At 38.7% G+C, this 20655-nt stretch overlaps 1 protein-coding gene across 1 annotated transcript in view; it reads left to right on the top strand.

Annotated features, from left to right (window-relative positions):
* Nucleotides 1–20655, top strand: part of MTA3 (metastasis associated 1 family member 3) — a 159872-nt gene that overhangs the window by 120540 nt on the left and 18677 nt on the right. The window contains exons 11-14 of the mRNA XM_034659594.1: nucleotides 6414–6535; nucleotides 10735–10886; nucleotides 11884–12106; nucleotides 20237–20323. Of these exons, the coding sequence (XP_034515485.1) occupies nucleotides 6414–6535; nucleotides 10735–10886; nucleotides 11884–12106; nucleotides 20237–20323 (584 nt within the window). The remainder of the gene's footprint in view (nucleotides 1–6413; nucleotides 6536–10734; nucleotides 10887–11883; nucleotides 12107–20236; nucleotides 20324–20655) is intronic.

Here is a 20655-nt window from a genome sequence, read left to right as displayed (position 1 = left end):
TCACTTCTATTTATTTATTTATTTACATATTTATTTTTAAAGATTTAATTATTTGAGAGAGAAAGTGTGAGTGGGGGGGAGGGGCAGAGGGAGAGAGAGTATCCCAAGCAGACTCCACCCCCTGCACAGAGCCCGACTTGGGGCTCGATCTCATGATCCTGAGATCACAACCTCAGCCAAAACCAAGAGTTGGACACTCAACCGACTGAGCCATCCAGGCGCTCCAAGGATCACTTTTAAAATGACCATAGTGAGTTGTCGAGATCATGAATAGCGAATACATACCCATGGCTTGTTGAAAAGTTTCTAGTATCAACATCATGTATATTCAAAAGTGCTTATTTCAAACAACATTGAAGTGAAGACCATGTACTCTGGAAACATGTTTTTCAAGGCCAAAAAATGTCCCTAAAGATGGTGGAGATGATGGCCTCATGGGTGGTTGAAAAGTGGTTTTTAGATAAAATTATTTCCAAATATTTCAACTTTGTCTCTAAAAGTTTTATGTATTTTTTTAAAGATTTTCTTTATTTGAGAGAGAGTGTGAGCAAGTAAGAGCAAGTGAGAGTACACACACGAGCAGGGACTGAGCAAGGAGCCCGATGCGGGGCTCGATCCTAGGACCCTGGGATCATGACCTGAGATGAAGGCAGATGCTTAACCAACTGAGCCACTCAGGTGCTCCTCTAAAAGTTCTAAGTTGTCTTCTTAAATGTTTTTGAGAATATGGATGACTGCCTTATATTCAGGTTTGTCTTCGTTTTGGAAATCTACCATACATTGTTTTCCTTCCCTTTTTGTATTCATTTACTGTGTTGATCAGTTTCTGTATGATTATGTAATCTTTTCCCCATTCCTTTTCTTATATTTGACTCCTAATTGGCTCCTCAATCTGATGTGAGTTCAGCCAGGCTTTAAAATTTATTGCATATCTCTTAACACTTGAGGACAAATGCTTATTTAATTGTACTTAGGGGAGTTGTTATCTCTTTATTTCTCATGGGCCTTGGAAACTAATCATTTCTGGAAAAAAAATTTTTTTTAAAGCAAAGAGTGTGTGTGTGTGTGTGTGTGTGTGTGTGTGTGTGTGTGTCTGTGTTCTGGAAGGGAAAAAAAAGTAAAAATGGTTATTTCTAAGTCCTGTTTATTCACTCACGAAGCAGTGGAAAATGGACTTATTCACTGCTTTATTTTTAAAATGTAGGTCTAAAATGGTATTAATACTTGCAGTTCTGCACCTCAGAATCTAGTGACTTGTCTTACAAATTAACGCAGTTTGAGAATAGGTACTTTCTCAAATGAAAGAAGGGCTTTTGTTAAGATGGCAATTTTTGAATGACGTTTTAATATTTCATTTTCTTATGAATTTTTTAAGACAGTGAAGTGGTAATAATTATTAGACATCGTATGTAAAATATTTTGTCTGTCTTTTGAATTAGAAACGTCTAAAAGCAGCAGAAGCCGAGAGTAAACTGAAACAAGTGTATATCCCAACTTAGTAAGTAACAGAAATCTTTTTAAATATTTGTCATAGTATGAATTCTGTGAAAACAAAATATGTCATTTTGGTCAGTTTCAGGCAAATTTGAATTTCTTTGTGTATCTTATTTTCTGACACTACAAAGCACGAGACTTGCTTCTATTATACCAGTACCATGATTTTTTTAGAAAGAAAAATGGCTGATGAGAGAAACCCCAAGTAGACAGACAAAAGGATGAGAGGAAAAATGCCACGTGGTATACTTCTTTCAAAGCTGCAGGGAAAACGTCATAAAACTAACCTGTGAAACTCTATTATTTGAAGCAAATGTGTTTCAGAAAGCTAGCAGCTTTTGAAACTTCCGCATCATAGAATGGATTTGGGGAATGTGGTGTGCATTGCCTTTCTGAGGTGGTTTATTTGGTTGCTGATTTTACATTGTTTGGGAGAGAACAGTTAAGGAAAGTAAGAAGAACCGTACTTCATAAATGTTGGATAAATAATGAATGGGTATCAGTTGTTTCACATGTCTGGTATTCTGTCATTATTTGGGGGGCTTAGAAACTATTGTCATATCAAAATGAATGCCAGTTTGCTTTTCATTTGCTACATTTTAAATGAATTATAATCTTTTTCTTTGAGGTCTTTAGAGCTCGATTGTTCATTTGTTCAGGAAATTTTAGTTTATTGAGCACTCTGTGTATAGTGCTATACTAGGTTCTTTGGGGAGTAAGATGAAATTTGCTGCAAAGTTCTATGTGCTGCTCCAAGATTTTTCTCACTCAGTACAGTTGTTTTATACCTAGGCTTTTGTTTACTGAATTTTGATATAGTAATACATATTTTTATGTATATGAGTTGTGATATTTTTAAATCATTTTTTTAATCTCAGGGCAGATAACTTGTACTTTACAGGATTCATAACTTTTATTCAGAGCTGTAATGTCCCTTCTGCAGTGGTTTCTAGTATTTTAGAAAATTTTATATTTTATTTGAGTAATTTATAGAAGAGCAACTCTCCTAAGAAAACTGTGGTGATTCATGTGTGGGGTTTTTAGAAGCAAGCGCAGCAGCTTTCTTGTGCATTGTCGTGCTGTCACATCAGAGAGAAGGTACATCTAACCAGTTTTCACCTAGTAACCCAGAGAATTGTTTCTGTTATGTTTTGCACTGACTTCGTTGGAGGCTTGATCTAAGTCAAAGACCAGCAAACGATAGTCTGCAGGGCAAGTCTGACCTGCTGCTTATTTTTGTAAATCAAGTGTCATTGGAACACAGCCATACTCATTCATTTATGTATTATTTATGTCTGCTTTCATGCTTCGACGGCAGCATTCAGAGGTTGGGACAGAAATTGTAATATCCACAGAGCTGAAATATTTACGATGCCAACCTGATCTAAATGAATGATTTTTGGAGATCAAGACATTTTCTAATCATAACTCTTTTAAAAGTTACATAAATCTTCTACGTAAATAGAAGGTATGAAGTTATCTTGAGTTGGATAAGAATCTGAGTCCTTTGAAGGAGTTCACAATTAACTCTGAAATCAAGTATTTTGAAACAAAGAATAGATTAAGAATTATTTTATGCTGTCATTCTTTGAGCCCAGCAGTATCCTGTATGCGGAGCACTCTGTTCAATACTAGAGGTAGAAAGGTTAAGAAGACAGACTGCATTCTAGTGTGGGGGAGACAGATGCCAAACAGTCACCTAGTGTGACAAGAACTATGATCGAGAAGAACAGAATAGTTTTTATGAGAATTTGTACAGGAGGACCAGGCTCAGTTGATGCTTTCAGAAAAGATTCTTTGTAGAAGTGAGTTTGAGTGAACTCCAGAGGAGAAAGTGAAATTAACCAGGTGATGCCCTTTCCAGTCCAAGGGGATCCTGAGATTGGAAGGGGCAGAACAGTAGTTAAGGAGCTGAGAAAACGCAGTGTAGACGCTGTCAAGAGAGTGGTGAGCTCTGGGAGGCTGGTATGGTAGGCAAGGGCCAGGAGTTTACCCATCTGATGAACAGTGGAAGCGGATTTTAAACAAGGAAATGTCGTGATCAAATTTGTACTTTAAGATCACTGGCTCTATTTTAGGAAATGGTTTGGGGAAGGGGAGTAATAGGGGATGTAAGGAGACCCAATTATGAAGTTCTTGGAGAGGAAAGGTGACAGTAGCTTAACTTGGAGTTATGACCCTGGAAATGGTATACCACTTGGAGGTGATTGACTTGTATGGAGGGGTTGTGGGGAGATGTCAAGCTAGAGTCCCAGATTTCTGGCCAGCACAGCTCGTGGATTGTTGTGCTCTTCACCAAGCGAAGAAACTGGCAGAGAAGCAGGCTAGGTCATTTTGAATTTGCTTTATCCAAAAAGAGGTGTTGAGTGTGACGTCAGATATATTGGTCTTAAGTTCAGGGGATGGTTTTGCTCTAGAGATACAAATTTAAGCTTCATCAGTTTATAATACTGTGTTTGAAACCGTGGATGAGCTTTCTCGGGAGGAGCAATAAGAAAAAAGGGTCTTAGACCAAGGTTGAGGAAATCCAGGATTTACGTATCAGAAAAAGTAAGATAGCAAGGTGAGTACATTATCACAAAAGCTGAGGGAGCAGTATGTTTCAAGGAAGAAAAGAGATTAACTAATTAGTTATGTCAGATTTTGATGAAAAATAGCCTGAGAATTTAGCAACATGGCGACAGGCCATTGGTCATCTTTAATGTAGTGGTCGAGGCCTGCGTATGAGCCAAGGAGCTGCAGACAGTCAGGATGGGCAGCTGTCAACAAAACTGGCGGGAAGGGTCAGTCGAGGGAGTTCTTCACTTCGAGGGGTAGGTTGGAAAAGAATAACAGGAAGAGTTTTTTAAGCAGGAGAAATATGTTTACATGACAGTGAAGAGGGTCCAGGAAAGAGAACGAAATGTATGCAATTATCAAGAGGGCAGCAGAGGTAGAATCTGGAATACAGATGAGGGAGGAGAGGTTTGGGCATTAGCTAAAAGGACAGTTTCATATAATGCAGCTTTGAAAATTTTTTTTGCATATTTGTCTTAGAGTAAAAGTATATTTGGTCACATTGAAATCATTTGTCACCTGAGAATTAACCTGTAGGTACTTGGATTTGCAAAACGGATTTTAAGTGATTCATGTGTCTATATTCATTGAGTCTTTGCACACTTGTTTTCCTTTTATGATTATTATAACTAAGGTCAGTGCTGTAGTCAGTCCAATAACATGCAAAATCCAACTGAACAACTAAAGTCGTGTTTGCTCTCATTCTTTTTTCAGGCAGCTCACCTGTAAATTTGTATTAGCTCCTTTTCAACACATATATTTAACCCTGGGTTAAATGTCAGAAATTTTCATATTTTGGGGGAAGCCTTCTGAGATTCAGTCAGTCATTTGATTTAAGGGGCCATCCTTTCTATCTATATCTAGTAGATTCTTAAAGATCAGAAATATTAAAAGTACCTTTGGAAATCTTAGTCATTATACATCACCACTTTTAATCGTGTACGTTTTCAGCTGCAAACTATAAGAAGAGAAACGCATTCTGTCTTGTTTAAAATATGTTTTAAAAAATGAGTTGTCTTAAAAATACATTGTTGACACAGGTTAGAAGTGTAAGTAATAGCCCTGTTACAGAATGGGGACCTCAGTGCACGCGGAGGTTAAATGATTTCTCCTGGGGTGGTGGTGAGGTGTCACCTAAGAGTTACAGTAACAATGCCAGAAAGAAATCTTAATTTGCTCTCAGGCCAAGTTTACACATTAGGCTTTCACTGGTAAATGGAATTGAAGAAACAGGGACCAGCAAAGAGGAAACTCCTGAACCAACCCTGTGTTGAAACTCCGAGTGTCTTGGTAGTAGTGAACTCTCATTACTTTGGTAGCCGAGGGGAGTTAGAGTATAGTCTGCATTTAGTCATTCAGCTTTCATTGCTAACAAACGGTTGACTAGTTTATTTTGCTTTTTTTCTGTCTAGCAAATAGACATGAAAGCTCCTCTAGAATGAAAGCTCCTAGAGGTCAGGTACTTTTGTTTACTAGGCACTGAATAAATAAATGTTTAATAAATGATGAGTTTACTTGAGAACATGTCATGTGCACCTCTGTAGTGTTCTGGGGCATGGCACATGAGAAGTTAGCCGTGTTTGCACCAAGTAAGTACCGAGGTAATCTGGGCTACCTGTTTCTAAGGAATTATGGCCTCTGGGAAATTTGCATGTAAACACTTGATAGATGTCTCCTTCTCATCTTCCTAAAAATTTTTTCTTGCAAAGAAAAACCTCAAAATACTTTTGTTGGCTTTTCTAATATCAGGTCTGTGTAATCTTTCTCATAAAAATTCAGACGTCATAGAAATTATTATCCTAAATGGGTTAAGTCTCCTGAAATGCCAACGTACGTTCTAGAGATAGCTGTGTTGCCATCCACGGGGTCTTTGTGGAGCACATGGCTTTCGTGCAGCCCCTCAAGAGCCGGTGCGTGGGCAACAGCTTCCACGCCAGCGGCAGGAGTGGCGCGGTGGTTTTCTCTATACACAGCACAGTGCTTTTAGCTGAATTTATGTGATCCAAAAAATTGTCTTTTATTCTCAGGAGAATTCGTGATAAGTGATAGAGCTTAGGAACTTGCATCTTTCAAAGGCATCAGAGGGCATTCCAAGGAGGCTGTATTCTTCGGGTGGAGGAGAGCTAATGGCCGTATTTACTTGGTGCGCATCACGCATGAGATTGGTTTTTCCATACCCTTGTTTTGCAAAGATGAATAGTTTGAGTTCAGTTTAACACCTTACGTTTACCAGCTGATTTCTTTTTTACCAAACATTCAGATGTTTATATGCAGTTAAGATAAAACTACAGTGAAATAGAGAGACTTCTGCCTTGTCATACAAGTTATTTTTATCACCTCACTTTATATTTCATTGAAAGCAGCAAACCAAATCCCAACCAAATATCTGCCAGCAATGGCAAACCTGGTGCTGTGAATGGAGCCGTGGGGACCACATTCCAGCCACAGAATCCCCTGCTAGGGCGCGCCTGTGAGAGCTGCTATGGTAAGTTGTTTCCGGTGGCTTTCTTCTCTCCCTGAGTCCTGTCTGTGATGAGGTGCGAGGCCCTGTGCCGGCCGCCACGGGGTGGGAGGTGGAGAACAGCACACTGTGAGTAGATGCCCACGCTTCCTTTCAGCCTGGATGCCGAATTTTGGTCTTGGGTATCCTCTGCTCTGCTTCTGTGGGTCCTCTGTTGAGTATCCCACAGCCCGTTTGCTAAGCTGCATTCAGAGTTGTTACTAGCTTTGTGCAAACCATGGTCCCACAGAATACACCAAACCCTGTCTTGGAGTTTCTTAGTATACTTTGACAAAGGCTTCAGAAAATTCTGTCAGAGAGACCCATATGTGGATGAAGTGCTATTTATCATCCTTGGACCCGGTTCTGTCAGAGCGCACTGGTTTGGGAGAAGCTGGTCTCCGATGTTTGCCTTGGCTTTCAGGGCCCCAGGGTATTTATCAGTATCTGTCCACGTCAAGATCCTATCACACATGGGCAGTATTACAGTTTATTTGACCTGGATGTTAAATTGGTTTGGTGAAGTGAAGTACTTAATAACACTTTTTTAAAAAAAGATTTTATTTATTTTAGAGAGAGTGAGCGTGCACACATGTGAATGAGGTGGGGGGAGCAGCAGAGGGGGAGGGAGAGAGAGAATCTTAAGCATGCTCCACACCCATCGCAGAGCCAGATGGTGGGACTCAATTTCACCACCCTGAGATCATGACCTGAACCAAAATTAAGAATTAGGTATTTAACTGACTGAGCCACCCAGGCACCCCAATACACTTAAAAAAATTTTTTTTTGTTATTTTATTGTCTCTCTTAGCTTTTTCCCCCTACTTTTTGGGGTTTTTTTTCCAAGATTTTATTTTTTTAAGTAATCTCTATACCCAATGTGGGGCTCAAACTCACAACCCTGAGATTAAAGAGTCGCGTGCTCTACCAACTGAGCCAGCCAGGCAGCCCTCACTTCTTGTATTTTTATACTTATTTAAAATCTCAAACAACAACATAATCTGTTCGTGGATATCAATGACATTATAACCTATGTTTCCTTATAATTAAAGTGGCCTGGGGTGGGAGAGGGAAGGAAACTAATATTTATTGAAAGTCTACTTGGTGCCTGATTTTTTTCTCTCAACAGCTCTTTGGAGGGTTGGATGTTGCTTACTGTCCTAGGGCATGGAAATGAGGGACTCTGCGGCCTCTGCTTCATACTTCACACCAAGCTTCAGCATTAGAAAAGACTTTTATTTTGGGGGTACCTGGGTGGCTCAGTCATTAAGGGTCTGCCTTCAGCTCAGGGCGTGATCCCAGGGTCCTGGGATCAAGCCCCGCATCGGGCTCCCTGCTCCACTGGAAGCCTGCTTCTTCCTCTCCCACTCCCCCTGTTTGTGTTCCCTTTCTCATGGCTGTCTCTCTCTGTCAAATAAATAAATAGAATCTTAAAATAAAAAAAAAAAAAGAAGAAGAAAGAAAAAAAAGGACAGACTTTTATTTTGATTTTCATTTTTTTTGAGTAATCTCTGTACCTAGCGTGGGGCTTAAACTCACAACCCCAAGATCAAGAGCTTCATGCTCTACCAACTGAAGCCAGGCACCCCTAGAAAAGACTTTTAAAACTAGGTCACGTAGGGGTGCCTGGGTGGCTCCATTGGTTAAGTGATTGATTTTGGCTCAGGTCATGATCTCAAGTTTATGAGATCAAGCTCCATGTTGGGCATGGAGTCTGCTTAAGATTCTCTCTCAGCCTCTGACCCTCCCCTGCTTGCTCTCTCTGTAAATAAATACAGACAGACAGACAGACAGGTCATATAATTATCTTACCTGAAACCAAGGAAAGTATGATCCAGGCAGATTGCTGACTTCATAGAAATGGTACATTTCTAACCATTTTTGTATACCATGGAAGCACAAAGGGAAATGATTTGTGGAAAATTAGATTCTTTTGGTCATAGTTGTATGTATATTGCATCATGAGTGTCTTTGAATTGGAAACTCTTAGATATTGAAGTTTATTTGTATTTAAATGAAAGTAAAAAGAATCCTGCAGACAAGTGGTGGCTTAACCTGTCTACATTTTTTACTTACCTCTTTTACACTCATATGTAGTCTCATAAGTAGTTATTCTGTCATTTTTATGTGTGCATGACAAATAAGTGATTTTTAATTTATAATATTTATTTTAGACTCATTAATATCATAAAATGTATCTCATAACATGAATGTAAGATTAGAGAGAGATAGAATTTGGTATTTTCTTTTTGTCACTNTGAAGGCAGACGCTTAACGACTGCGCTACCCAGGCGCCCCTTTTACTTACCTCTTTTACACTCATATGTAGTCTCATAAGTAGTTATTCTGTCATTTTTATGTGTGCATGACAAATAAGTGATTTTTAATTTATAATATTTATTTTAGACTCATTAATATCATAAAATGTATCTCATAACATGAATGTAAGATTAGAGAGAGATAGAATTTGGTATTTTCTTTTTGTCACTTTTTTTTTAAAGATTTCATTTATTAAAAAAAAATTGTATATATTTTAGAGAGAGAAAGAGAGAGCACATGGGCGGGGGGAGCAGGGCAGAGGGAGAGGGAGAGAGAGAATCTCAAGCCGACTCCTCAGCCTGATTCAGGGCTCAGTCTCATGACCCTGAGGTCATGACCTGAGCCGAAATCAGGAGTTGGACACTCAACTGATTGCGCCACCCAGGCACCCCTGTCACTTTTTAATTGCATTTGAGTTAATTATGTAAGGGGAAGGATGTTTGTTGACAAATATTAAAATGCTATGTCATGGTTAACTTGGGTAAAAGTGTATATTTAAATATGAGTGAAATTTTATATTCAGAATCAAAAATAGGTCCATGCCTAATATTTAGGATTCTTAAAATTTGTACTTAAAAAAAATCAAATTACTTGACTTATTGTTTCTAAATTAAAAGAGGAAAGGTTTTTGGGCTGCTGTTTGCAAGGAGTCCACTAAAAATAACACAGGATGGTTGCACAGTATTATTCTCCATAAACTAAGTTGCAGTTTGATTATAATGGTCAGTATATTTTTTCTTTTTGACCTTGGCTTGTGAAGTGTTCGTTGACACCTTGATGTACTGTTTGAACATTTTGACCTGACAAAGGTAACTTACAAATTGGGGAAAGAGTATTCCAAGGCAAATGTAGGGAATTATAATAATTTTTATGTACATTGTTACCTTAATGTATCAGTGCCAGTGTTTCCTATCTTAAACTTCAGATCCATTGTGGGAATACTTTAAATGTTATATGGCAGTAATTCAAACTGCAGAACAAAACTGACAACGGCTTGCAGTGTTTTGCTAAGTGATAAATGAGCCGGGTTATTAGGTCTTAAACATTCTGTGATCTTGGCTGCATATGCTCACTTGATCTGGACTTAAGTAGTCTTGAAAGGGATTCTGTTTTTATTTTTTTATTTTTTTTTTTAAGATTTTTAATTTATTGGACAGAGAGAGACAGCCAGCGAGAGACGGAACACAAGCAGGGGGAGTGGGAGAGGAAGAAGCAGGCTCCCAGCAGAGGAGCCTGATGCGGGGCTCGATCCCCGGACCCTGGGATCAGGCCCTGAGCTGAAAGCAGACGCTTAATGACTGAGCCACCCAGGCGCCCCGGGATTCTGTTTTAAAGGGAGAAATATTAAAATGGTTATTTTGTTGATTTATTAAAATAAGGAAATGGAAAACAGTTGTCTATTTTTGACAGATTCCTGCCTTAATCAGTGGGGCTTCTCGGAGCACTTTAAACTCTGAGGTAGTTTCTGAACCATCGATTTGAAGACCTGAACTTAGACTTTAAACACATTATTTAATAATAATACCTTTCTGATAACTTATTTCCAGAAGTGTACACAATAGAGGGCATTTTTAATTAACAAAACTCCCGCAGTAATGGCACAGTATATTATATAGGATACTTCATCTAATAGCTTCTCGTGACAGGAGCCACAAGTCCTCGATATATAGAGAGAAATACATGGTTTAATGAATTCTGGATCTTGAAAAATACATGCATGTATTAAACTTTTATGTTTGGTGAACTGGGGAAAGAAAAGTAATATTGTAAACTAAAGATGACTTTAGAATATTTTTAAAATATTTGATGCTATGTATATTGATGTTACAAATTATGTAGCAGTCTCTGTCTTTTCATATCTTTAGCTACACAGTCGCATCAGTGGTATTCTTGGGGCCCACCTAATATGCAATGTAGATTGTGTGCAACCTGTTGGCTCTATTGGAAAAAATATGGAGGCCTGAAAATGCCCAGCCAGTCAGAAGAAGAGAAGTTATCTCCCAGCCCAACTACAGAGGTATGTGAGCAATAATCTTTTATGTTGAGAAATGTCATTTCAATGGCTAGATCACTCCTTGGAAGCAGAAGTACAGTACGGGATAACTTAAAAAGCAAGCAAAGCTGTTTTTTATAACGAAACACAGCACCATAATGTTTAAGGTGGGCGTGGAGAGAGGGCAGGGACAAATCACATTTTTTCAGGTATTCAAAATATTGTTCTTGTGTGATTACTCAGACAAAAGAACAATGCGTGTGGGAAGTGTTAGCATAAGTAGAGAGCTTACAAATTAAATGTTTTAATTGCTTTTTTTTGAAAACAGTTTGCAACCTTTAAATACTGTCGGAAATATGTCTTACTACACAAAGTAGTAAATACAAATTGAACATTTTTCTGCCCCTGGGCTATCATACGAGGGGCAAGAAGGTAATATGGACTCAATCTTGAGGTGAACAACAGTTGAAATACGATTTTGGTAAAATTCTCATAGATTGCAGATATAAGCACCTATGTCGACCAGAGGAAGACTTCTTTTTAAGGGCTAACAGGATCTCAGGACTCCTTCACTATTAAAAGCATAAAATAATTTAATTAACCTCGTTGGCAGTTTTTTGTGTTTTTTTTACTATTGTGAGCATGATTTCAGTGTCAATTTAAAGACCAGAATAGAGGAAGGAGTGCACTTGTTGTGATGAGTGCAGAGTGATGTATGCAAGTACTGAGTTACTATATTGTACACCTGAAACTAATATAACACTGTATGTTAACACACTGGAAGTAAAAGGAAAACTTAAAAAACAAAAATATAGGATCATACACCCTCCCATCCCTACCCAGTTTCCTTCTCTACTCCCCTGCCCTCGTCCCAGAAATGCATACGTCTTAATTTTCTCCTTTGGGGGTAGGGTATTAAGTTATAGATGCTTCTGTGGAAAACTTAAAAATTGCCTTTTCTTTGAGCCTGATGCCAATAGCATTGTGTTCTTCACGTGTCTGTCGGTGTCTAATTTTGCAGGACCCCCGTGTTCGGAGTCACATGTCTCGCCAGGCCATGCAGGGGATGCCAGTCCGAAACACGGGGAGCCCAAAGTCTGCAGTGAAGACCCGCCAAGCTTTCTTCCTTCACACTACATATTTCACAAAATTTGCTCGTCAGGTCTGCAAAAATACCCTCCGGCTGCGGCAGGCAGCAAGACGGCCGTTTGTTCCTATTAATTATGCTGCCATTAGGGCAGAATGTAAGATGCTTTTAAATTCTTAACGTTATGTGTTGTGCTTCTGACCATTTTCTTTCTTTCCCTATCTCTCTTTTTTGTTTGTTTTTTTGTTTTTGTTGGCAATAAACATAAGTTCTTGTGTACAGCCTTTTATTTTGGTTTATTTTTTTAACATTGTTTTTGTCTGCTGCCATGTGTATCATGCCAACCTAAAAAGGAAACACTGGAAGTCCCTCTGCAGAGAGGGTAGTGCTCAGCAGAGAACCGGTGGGAGGCGCCCTTGTCCAGGGAGGTCTTGTGACGGGGGGTTGCCCGAGAACCCTTATGAATGAGAAGGCACTTCACCTGTAAGGTCGTGCCTCCATGTAACCCCTAAGGACGGTGTCCCAGTGGAGCCCCATAGACGAGACATGCAGTCTGTTCTTACGTGGCTTCGTTAAGTTCGAATAAAATCTGCCAATTTACACTAATTGGAAATTGCATGTCTTTGTAAACCTCTCCTTTTCCCATGAACCTTTTACAATCGTACAATATTATGGAAATTCACAGTGCTTCATAACAAACACTACAGTTATTGGAAGATGGAGCAAATTATAAATGGATTTTTGTGTCTTTGGGTGAATTTTTTGAAAATATGTGTTTAGTTTTTACAGGCCAGTGGCCAGATTTATGGTTGAGCATTCTTTCTATTTGTCCAGTTTGGTTTCCATTTCATATCATACATATATTACTGCAGACCATGTACATGACTATTACTCTCATTTTCAACATGCTCAGTCTTGCTTATGTTTCATTTTTTTTTTCGTTAGAACAAAGGTCACATGTATCAGTGAATTGTGGGTTCTGTTTATTACCATGTACCCCTAAAATGTGTCCATACTTCGTGTGCTAGCTCTGATTCTGGTCTTGCTATGTGTAGTCACAGGCCTGGCTGCCACATTAGAGCCATGCAACTTTCTCCCCTAAAGGATGAGAAGACTTGTTGTCTGGCTGTTGAACAGATAGGAAATCTTACAGACATTTTGTAGGTGCTTTTTCTTTGTGAGAAAAGAGATTTCTTGTTACAAGATGTTCCATTTTGATTTAAGGAGGGTATCCATATAAGGAGTCATAATCAAAAATCATTTTTTCTTCCTAAAGATAATTTTCAGTAGAACGGTTGAAAGGCTTTACAACTTACGGGTAAAAGCTTTATAAGGAGAAGAAAAGTGCTTTGTAAAGAGAGTGGAAAATGGCAGTGCTCTCTGAGTCCCATGGAGGGGAATTTAGCTCCATTAGACTCGTGTGTTTTTGAAACTTAGGCTGATAATGATACTTCATGCTGGCATTTCCGAGTTCATGGATTTATGCTCTTACCGTTTTTTAAACCATTTTAAGAAACTGGAAAATATTTGCATTCATCCAAACTGCTTAGCTGATTTAAAACACATTTATATAGTTTCTTAACTAAACAGGATAATAAAACATATGAGAAAGAGAATGAATGAAATTCTTCCATTAAAATCGGCCAGGATCCAGTATCATCTTTGTTCCTATGAATGGAAAAGAAATAATCACCAACTAAATTGGCAGCTGAGGAAGCTTCTATTTCCCATGGCTCTTCTGTTAGTTTCTCAGATAATATGCAAATTGCCTTTATTTTTATTATTCTTCAATGAAGTGTATTTTTCTGTTACCTCATTTTATGTAGTATTCCTCAATTGAAAGGCCATGCTACTAAAAAAAGGGGGGGGGTCAAAGTTAAATTACATGTGTTTTATTTCTATTAACATATAGCTATAATAATAAAAGAACAGACTTGTTTGGTGTGATGAGAGTCAAGGAGCATATTTTATTTTGCATTTTGCTTCTTTGGTCAAGTTATATATAGAATCAGATTCTCAAAATAATTTTACCTTGAAATTTAAAATTGCAAAGTTTCAGCAGCCATCTACTGCTAATTTTTTCTCAGACAAGCAACTAATGAACTCTTCCAGCATCTATTGATTCTTACATTATCTTCTCCCATCTTATATGTACCTTGTTACAACCTCTTCAGCAGATCCCTTGATCTTGGCTTGTTATGGAGAAGATAAACTGTTAATAACTTGATGTCTGTAGGCAGCCGTGTCTATGGTCCAGTGGGAATGCATAGGTCTGTTGTTTTTTAGTAAGCTTTCCTTGGTTTCTCAAGGGCACTGGTGGTCCCCCATCCCTCCTCAAAAAAGTGAATCCCTGTGATGCAGTATGAATGTATGTTCAAATGAGATGAAAGTCTGTAATTCTAAAGATACTGATGGGTCATGAGCTCTAATTGATGCATTTTAGAACAATTCTTCATAATATTCAGGAAAGCAAGTAGTTTCCCCTGTAACTTGAGAGTTCTAAGCCCTATAGAAGCTGACCCCTTCCATGGCTTCTGGCCTTGGCAGCATCATCACAATCAGTGTCCTAGCCAGAGTTCACGGGGTAACAGACTGCGTGAGAGTCAAGGGAAGAGCTAAGGAGACAAATTCTCAGATAGTGCAGAGCATAATGGTAACTATGGGTGCTTGACTTACAAGTTGATCGTAATAGAGGAAATTTTTTTTGCGTTATTACAACAGTACTCTCTGGCATTTTGTATTTTATTTTCCTTAAGAAAATGATATTAAAATAGTAGAGTGAAAAGGGGAAATCTTTGTATAGCCTTAAAGTATCACAGAGAAAACATAAGAACAAATAATGTCCCTGGGAAGGGAAGCTGGGAGATTGAGGCAAAGGGGTGGGAAGGAGACTCCCCCCCCCCATTTATCCTTTTAAACTTTTTCAATTTTGAACCATGGGAATATATTTCTTATTTTAAAAAATAATTTTAAAAACTTTAGTATACAGTATGACCAACGCGTTGAAAAATATATACATGTAAGAAATAGAGAGGGAGAAGGTGATTTTTTATTTTTATTTATTTTTATTTTTATTTTTATTTTTTTTTAAAGATTTTATTTATTTATTCAACAGAGAGAGACAGCCAGCAAGAGTGGGAACACAAGCAGGGGGAGTGGGAGAGGAAGAAGCAGGCTCATAGCAGGAGCCTGACGTGGGGCTCGATCCCATAACGCCGGGATTACACCCTGAGCCGAAGGCAGACGCTTAACTGCTGTGCCACCCAGGCGCCCCTAGTAGGTGATTTTTTAAAACCAAATCCCCCAAGTTTCTATTAGTTTTAATAATATACCTTTATATGTAAATATATAAATCCATTACAAAAATGACTAACATCAGTACAATGCCTACAATGGTAGAGTCCGTTCTACCACGTGGATGGTACTTTAATTAAACATGGATTAGTAAATCAAAAACCAGGACATCATAGAAAGAAAGGTATTGTGTCCTTGACACAATTTGCAGACCAATAGCATGGGTTGTCAAGTTTCAGACAGCCTGTCTCTTCTCTCCCTGCCCTCAGTGAAAAAGCCACAATGTGATAATGGTGTTCTTCGTTTGTTCTTGCCATCAGACATGACCACCGAGCTTCCCAATGACTTCATCAAACATCTATAAGATCGCCACCACCCGATGAGCACAGGGTTACTATTTGAGATTCAGGAACCTCAGAAACTGAGGTTAAGTAGAAGTGGATATGTTCACAGCACTCTGTAGATGAAGCTAAAGTGCCTGGAGAAGTGGGTCCAAGTGACTGACCTGCCACCTTCGTAGCTTGCATGGTGACTCAGTGGTTTCCGAGTTGGTAACACCAGACTTGAATGCCCTAGTGTGCAGTTCCTCAAGAGGCACCTGGAGCCACATTTTTCTGTTTGAAGGTGCTAATTCAGCTTTGAAAGTACCCCAAGGGCCTGCGTTCAGAAGCTTTAAAATACGAGTTTTTCTAGAGATTTCTCGGCAAAAGTTAACTATTAATAATTGTATAAAGTTGTGTGAAATTTTAAGCTCTAGTAGGTGAGAACGGTTTTGGTTGGGTATTTTGGGTAGTTTGTTTTGAATAAAAATTCATTTTTGAATGGATACTTTAAATTTTTCTAAAGATAGAAAAGTGGCTATAAATTGTATTGCCATTCCCATTTTATACCCTCTTCAGAGGTAACCATTGTCATCCTGTCTGAAGTATCCAGAGATACTCTGTGTATCTATGCCAGTCTAAGTAGGTGTATTCTTTTTTTGTTTTAATACAGATGTTAATGTCCACATTGTTCTGCACCTTGCTTTATTTAGTTAACAGATCTTGGAGGCTATTCCGTACCAGTGCATTGAGAGCTACCTCCTTTTCTTACCAGCTGCATAATAATCTCTTTCTCGTACTTTAATTCCCTGTTAAACAGATTATTAGGTTATTTCCAGTCTTCTCTATTATAAGTAATGTTGCAACAAATATCCTTATACAAATAGCATTTCATACTGATGTGTGAAGTGTGTGGGTAGGTCACAGGACAGACCCCTAAAAGTCAAATATCTGGATCAAGGAACATGCGTTTGGAATTTTAATAGTCACTATCCAGTTACCCTTGGAAAAACCATGATCTGTGCCCCAGTCCACAATGTCTAGAGAATGCCCATTTCTCTAGAATCTTGCCCAGCAGTGTTATCCATCTTCGAAACCCTTCACTAGTTGACAGATGACTTGTAAGTTATATTAGTTTGCATTTCTCATTTTGAATGAGATAGAAATCTTTGCATATATTTGAAAACCATTTGTTTTTCCCTTTCTGTCAGCCGTTTTTGCCCCTGGCCTGTTTTCTATTAGAAGTCTTACTGACTTGTGAAAACTTTTTATATTTTAAGGACGTTAGCTCTTGATCTGGGATACGTGGTGCAAATATTTCCCCCATTTTGCCTTTGACTTTGTGTATGATGTATTTGTCAAGCAGATTTTTTTTTTAAGATTTTATTTATTTATTCGACAGAGATAGAGACAGCCAGTGAGAGAGGGAACACAAGCAGGGGGAATGGGAGAGGAAGAAGCAGGCTCATAGCGGAAGAGCCTGACGTGGGGCTCGATCCCCTAACGCCGGGATCACGCCCTGAGCCGAAGGCAGACGCTTAACCGCTGTGCCACCCAGGCGCCCCATGTCAAGCAGATTTTTTAAAAACATAGTTGAATTTATCATTTTTTAAAAAGATTTATTTATTTGGGGGCGGGGAGAGGGAGAGAGAATCTTAGACTCCCCGCTGAGCATGGAGCCCAGCACGGGGTTTGGATCCCACGACCCTGAGATCATGACGTGAGCAGAAACCAAGAGTCAGATGTTTAACCAACTGGGCCACCCAGGGGCCCCTGTGATTTTTTTTTTTTTTTCCCCTAACGGCACCTGGGTTTTGTGTCTTAGAAATGCCTTTGCAATTCCTATAAGAAAATTCTATGGATGGTTCTATTTTGACAGCAATCTTGGAAGCCCATGTGAATGTTTTTGTGAATTTTAATTCACTGTGTACTTTTTGCAGTTTTTCTATTTTATCCCCCCACACACATATTTCCAAAACATTTTAGGAAAATGGCTGTGAGTTGCAATGAAAGCAAGTGTTTTTCCAGGTTTACCTCAAGGAGACATACTCTAGGAAGCCAAAGAAATGAGCCTGTGTGCAATCAAGTGACTTGGGTGAGATGCTCATGTTCTCGTTCTTTCTGGGAAGATTTTTATTCCTTCTGGGTTCTTTGGGCATCTCTCAGGTTGCTTGCCTTATCTGTGCACTTTTAATGCATACTAATGAATTATTTCTCTTTAATTAGAGTTAGGTGAATAATTTGACTGATAAGTGGCATCACTGGCCGCCTCTTGAATGCAGACCAAGATTCTGTTTAACCAGCTCAAGTGTGGACCTGATAATCCCATGTGTATCATTCCCCCAGGGCAGAAGTTATTTTTCCCATGCGTATTCAGTGCATATCATTGAATAGAGGCAATTTTTATATTACACAGTGACTAGGTAGCCTTAGCACTTTCTGTCCTGATTTCCTCATAGCAGAGACTGATCATTCTTGCCACCAACTACTTTAAAATGTAATGGGGATTAGTGATGCTTCTAAAGCACTTTGATCTCCCACGTAGGTGCTCTGTAAATCATGACTTGGAATATCACATAATTAATGCTACTGATTTGATGAGAAATTAAAAGCAGATTAGTTTAAAATGAAATATGTTTAGGTATTATGTTGGTGACCCCTTTGATAGGCTTCCTTTTTTTGATTCTGGTCAAGGTGATAGTCCTAGGGGAGCCCATCAATTGTAACCACATTGACAGTTTTCCTTTGGGCCTTATTAACTGGAATAAAGTGCAACGTTAATCTTATTACTAGTAATACAATGGTTGCCTGTGTCCAGATCATTGAGGAAATAAAAGCTGATCCAATCACACTTTCTTTCGTTAATAGAAAGGACAAAATTTTCTCTTGTCCTTATCCTGAGTAGAACTTGAATTTTATTTTATTTTTTTATTTTAAAGATTTTATTTATTTATTCGACAGAGATAGAGACAGACAGCGAGAGAGGGAACACAAGCAGGGGGAGTGGGAGAGGAAGAAGCAGGCTCCCTGCGGAGGAGCCTGATGTGGGGCTCGATCTCATAACGCCGGGATCACACCCTGAGCCGAAGGCAGATGCTTAACCGCTGTGCCACCCAGGCGCCCCAGAACTTGAATTTTAGATGAATTAGTAATTTGAGGAAGGAATTAGTATCCACTCACAGGGATTTAACAGGGATTTGATTTGTGTTTCTTTTTAATGTTTATTTAGATTACTCCTCAAAAATATGCTTGGTATATTTCTTCCTTTATCTTCACTGTTAGTCAACAACAGGGGAAAAGCTTTGTATCTCAGTAATTTTTTTTCCCAAACTAAATCAGCTAAGTAAGGAGGAAAAGAAATCGGATCATTTATAGTTGTCCACGTTTGTATAATAATTAGTCGGCGCTTAGGATTCATATCCTGATTCCTGTTATCTGAGGCTCTCTGCAGTATGTGCTTCGTTTTAGATTTTTTTTTAATGCTATTTTCCCACCTCTTTCTGTTTAATAGTTAAAATAGTTTCCTTGATGAAAGAGAAGGCTAGAACTTATGAAAAAGTTAATTTTTAATTTTCAATGATTTGTGGTTCCAGACTGAATTGTATATTTTAACACTAATAGTGCAGAGAGAATTTGTATGGATGTCAAAGGAAATTTCCTGTATGTGTGCCTAGAAATGTGGTCTCAGACACAGAAAACCTGTAGGGCATTTTTGTCAAGTATTGAAAGGTGGGGAAAAGGCATACACGTAGCCAGATAATATCTGCTAAAATTACTCTGTTAAGTTTTATGACAATATCTGCAAATTTAAAAACTTCAGTACACCTTTTTTTTTTCCTCCCTTTAAACTCCATTTTTGTAATTTAGCTCCTCGGTCTGAGCGCAGCCGTGTTCCACATCCACTCTTCCATGCTAATGACAGCTAATTAAAACGCAGAGTGTGTGTGTTGTACGCCTTATTTTTCTCTGTCCGGAGTGTCTTATGGTAGCGTACGAGGAGTGTGAGGTGAACTTTGTGAACACTAACAGCCATTCCCACAGTCTCTACTGTTCTGACTACTGGATGAGACACTCTACGTACAGGCAACCTTTTAAAGCTCAGCAGCACTGACATCATAGTCGGCTATGAAGGATGGAAAGCGAACAATAAAACCCATGACCCATGTTTACCCTTGTGAGGCTCTCATCTAATGGAATAGATGAGGACTTCTCAATGGAGACTCAGTCCCTCTAGGTCATGGATGGCTCAGTGTGTTGCCTTTGTCCTCTTTGTCATTTTTGTCTTCTATGCCAGATGACTCTTACATGAGGACTGATCTCACCTCATCCTGCGTGGAAGTTTCTCTACTATGAGGAAGCAATGCCATGGCTAGGAAGGAAGCATAGTTCCACTGTTTTTCAGATGGGCACATACAGAAAGAAAGCACGTGTGTGTAAGATGTGTGTTCGCTGCACACGAGGCTTTAAACTGAGTGTTCTCCAGGTACCTCCTTCATTCAATAATTCGGAACCAGAGTTAGAAACGGTTTCCTCAAACCCCACAGGATGTTACTCAGGAGTCTGGTGGATATTTTGCAGTATCTCCCGCTGGCACCCTTTGTCTCTGCAGTGTGTGGAGAACAGGTAGAGAAATCAGCCTCATTGGTTGTCTCCATGTTTCCTTCTCTCCTCAGATGCAGACAGACATGCCGAACTATCTGGAAGTCCACTGAAAAGCAAAAGCACTAGGAAACCTTTGGCATGTATCATTGGGTATTTAGGTGGGTATTTTATAATAGAAGGAAAATTTCAAAGAACAATTTTTGTACCTTACATGTATTTGGCTACTATAAATTGCCATACTTAACACTAAATCTAAGCCTTTCGAGTAGCTGAAATTGGATACTTTGACATGTATAGTCAATTTATTTTGTTTTAGAAGCCTTTATTTGTTAATACCAAAACACATACACACCACATATACACAAGGTCATGGATGTGTTTACTTTTGCCAAAAGATATCAATCAATAAAAATGTATATTTGTGGATATAAATACAGATTGAGCAAAAAGGAAAATAAGAATCACTAGATTGTTAGAGGATTAATATTCT

This window comes from Ailuropoda melanoleuca, chromosome 4 (assembly GCF_002007445.2).
Source record: "Ailuropoda melanoleuca isolate Jingjing chromosome 4, ASM200744v2, whole genome shotgun sequence".
NCBI lineage: Eukaryota > Metazoa > Chordata > Mammalia > Carnivora > Ursidae > Ailuropoda > Ailuropoda melanoleuca.
The sequence above is the reverse complement of the archived record's forward strand: the minus strand, read 5'-3'. Positions and strand labels throughout refer to the sequence as shown.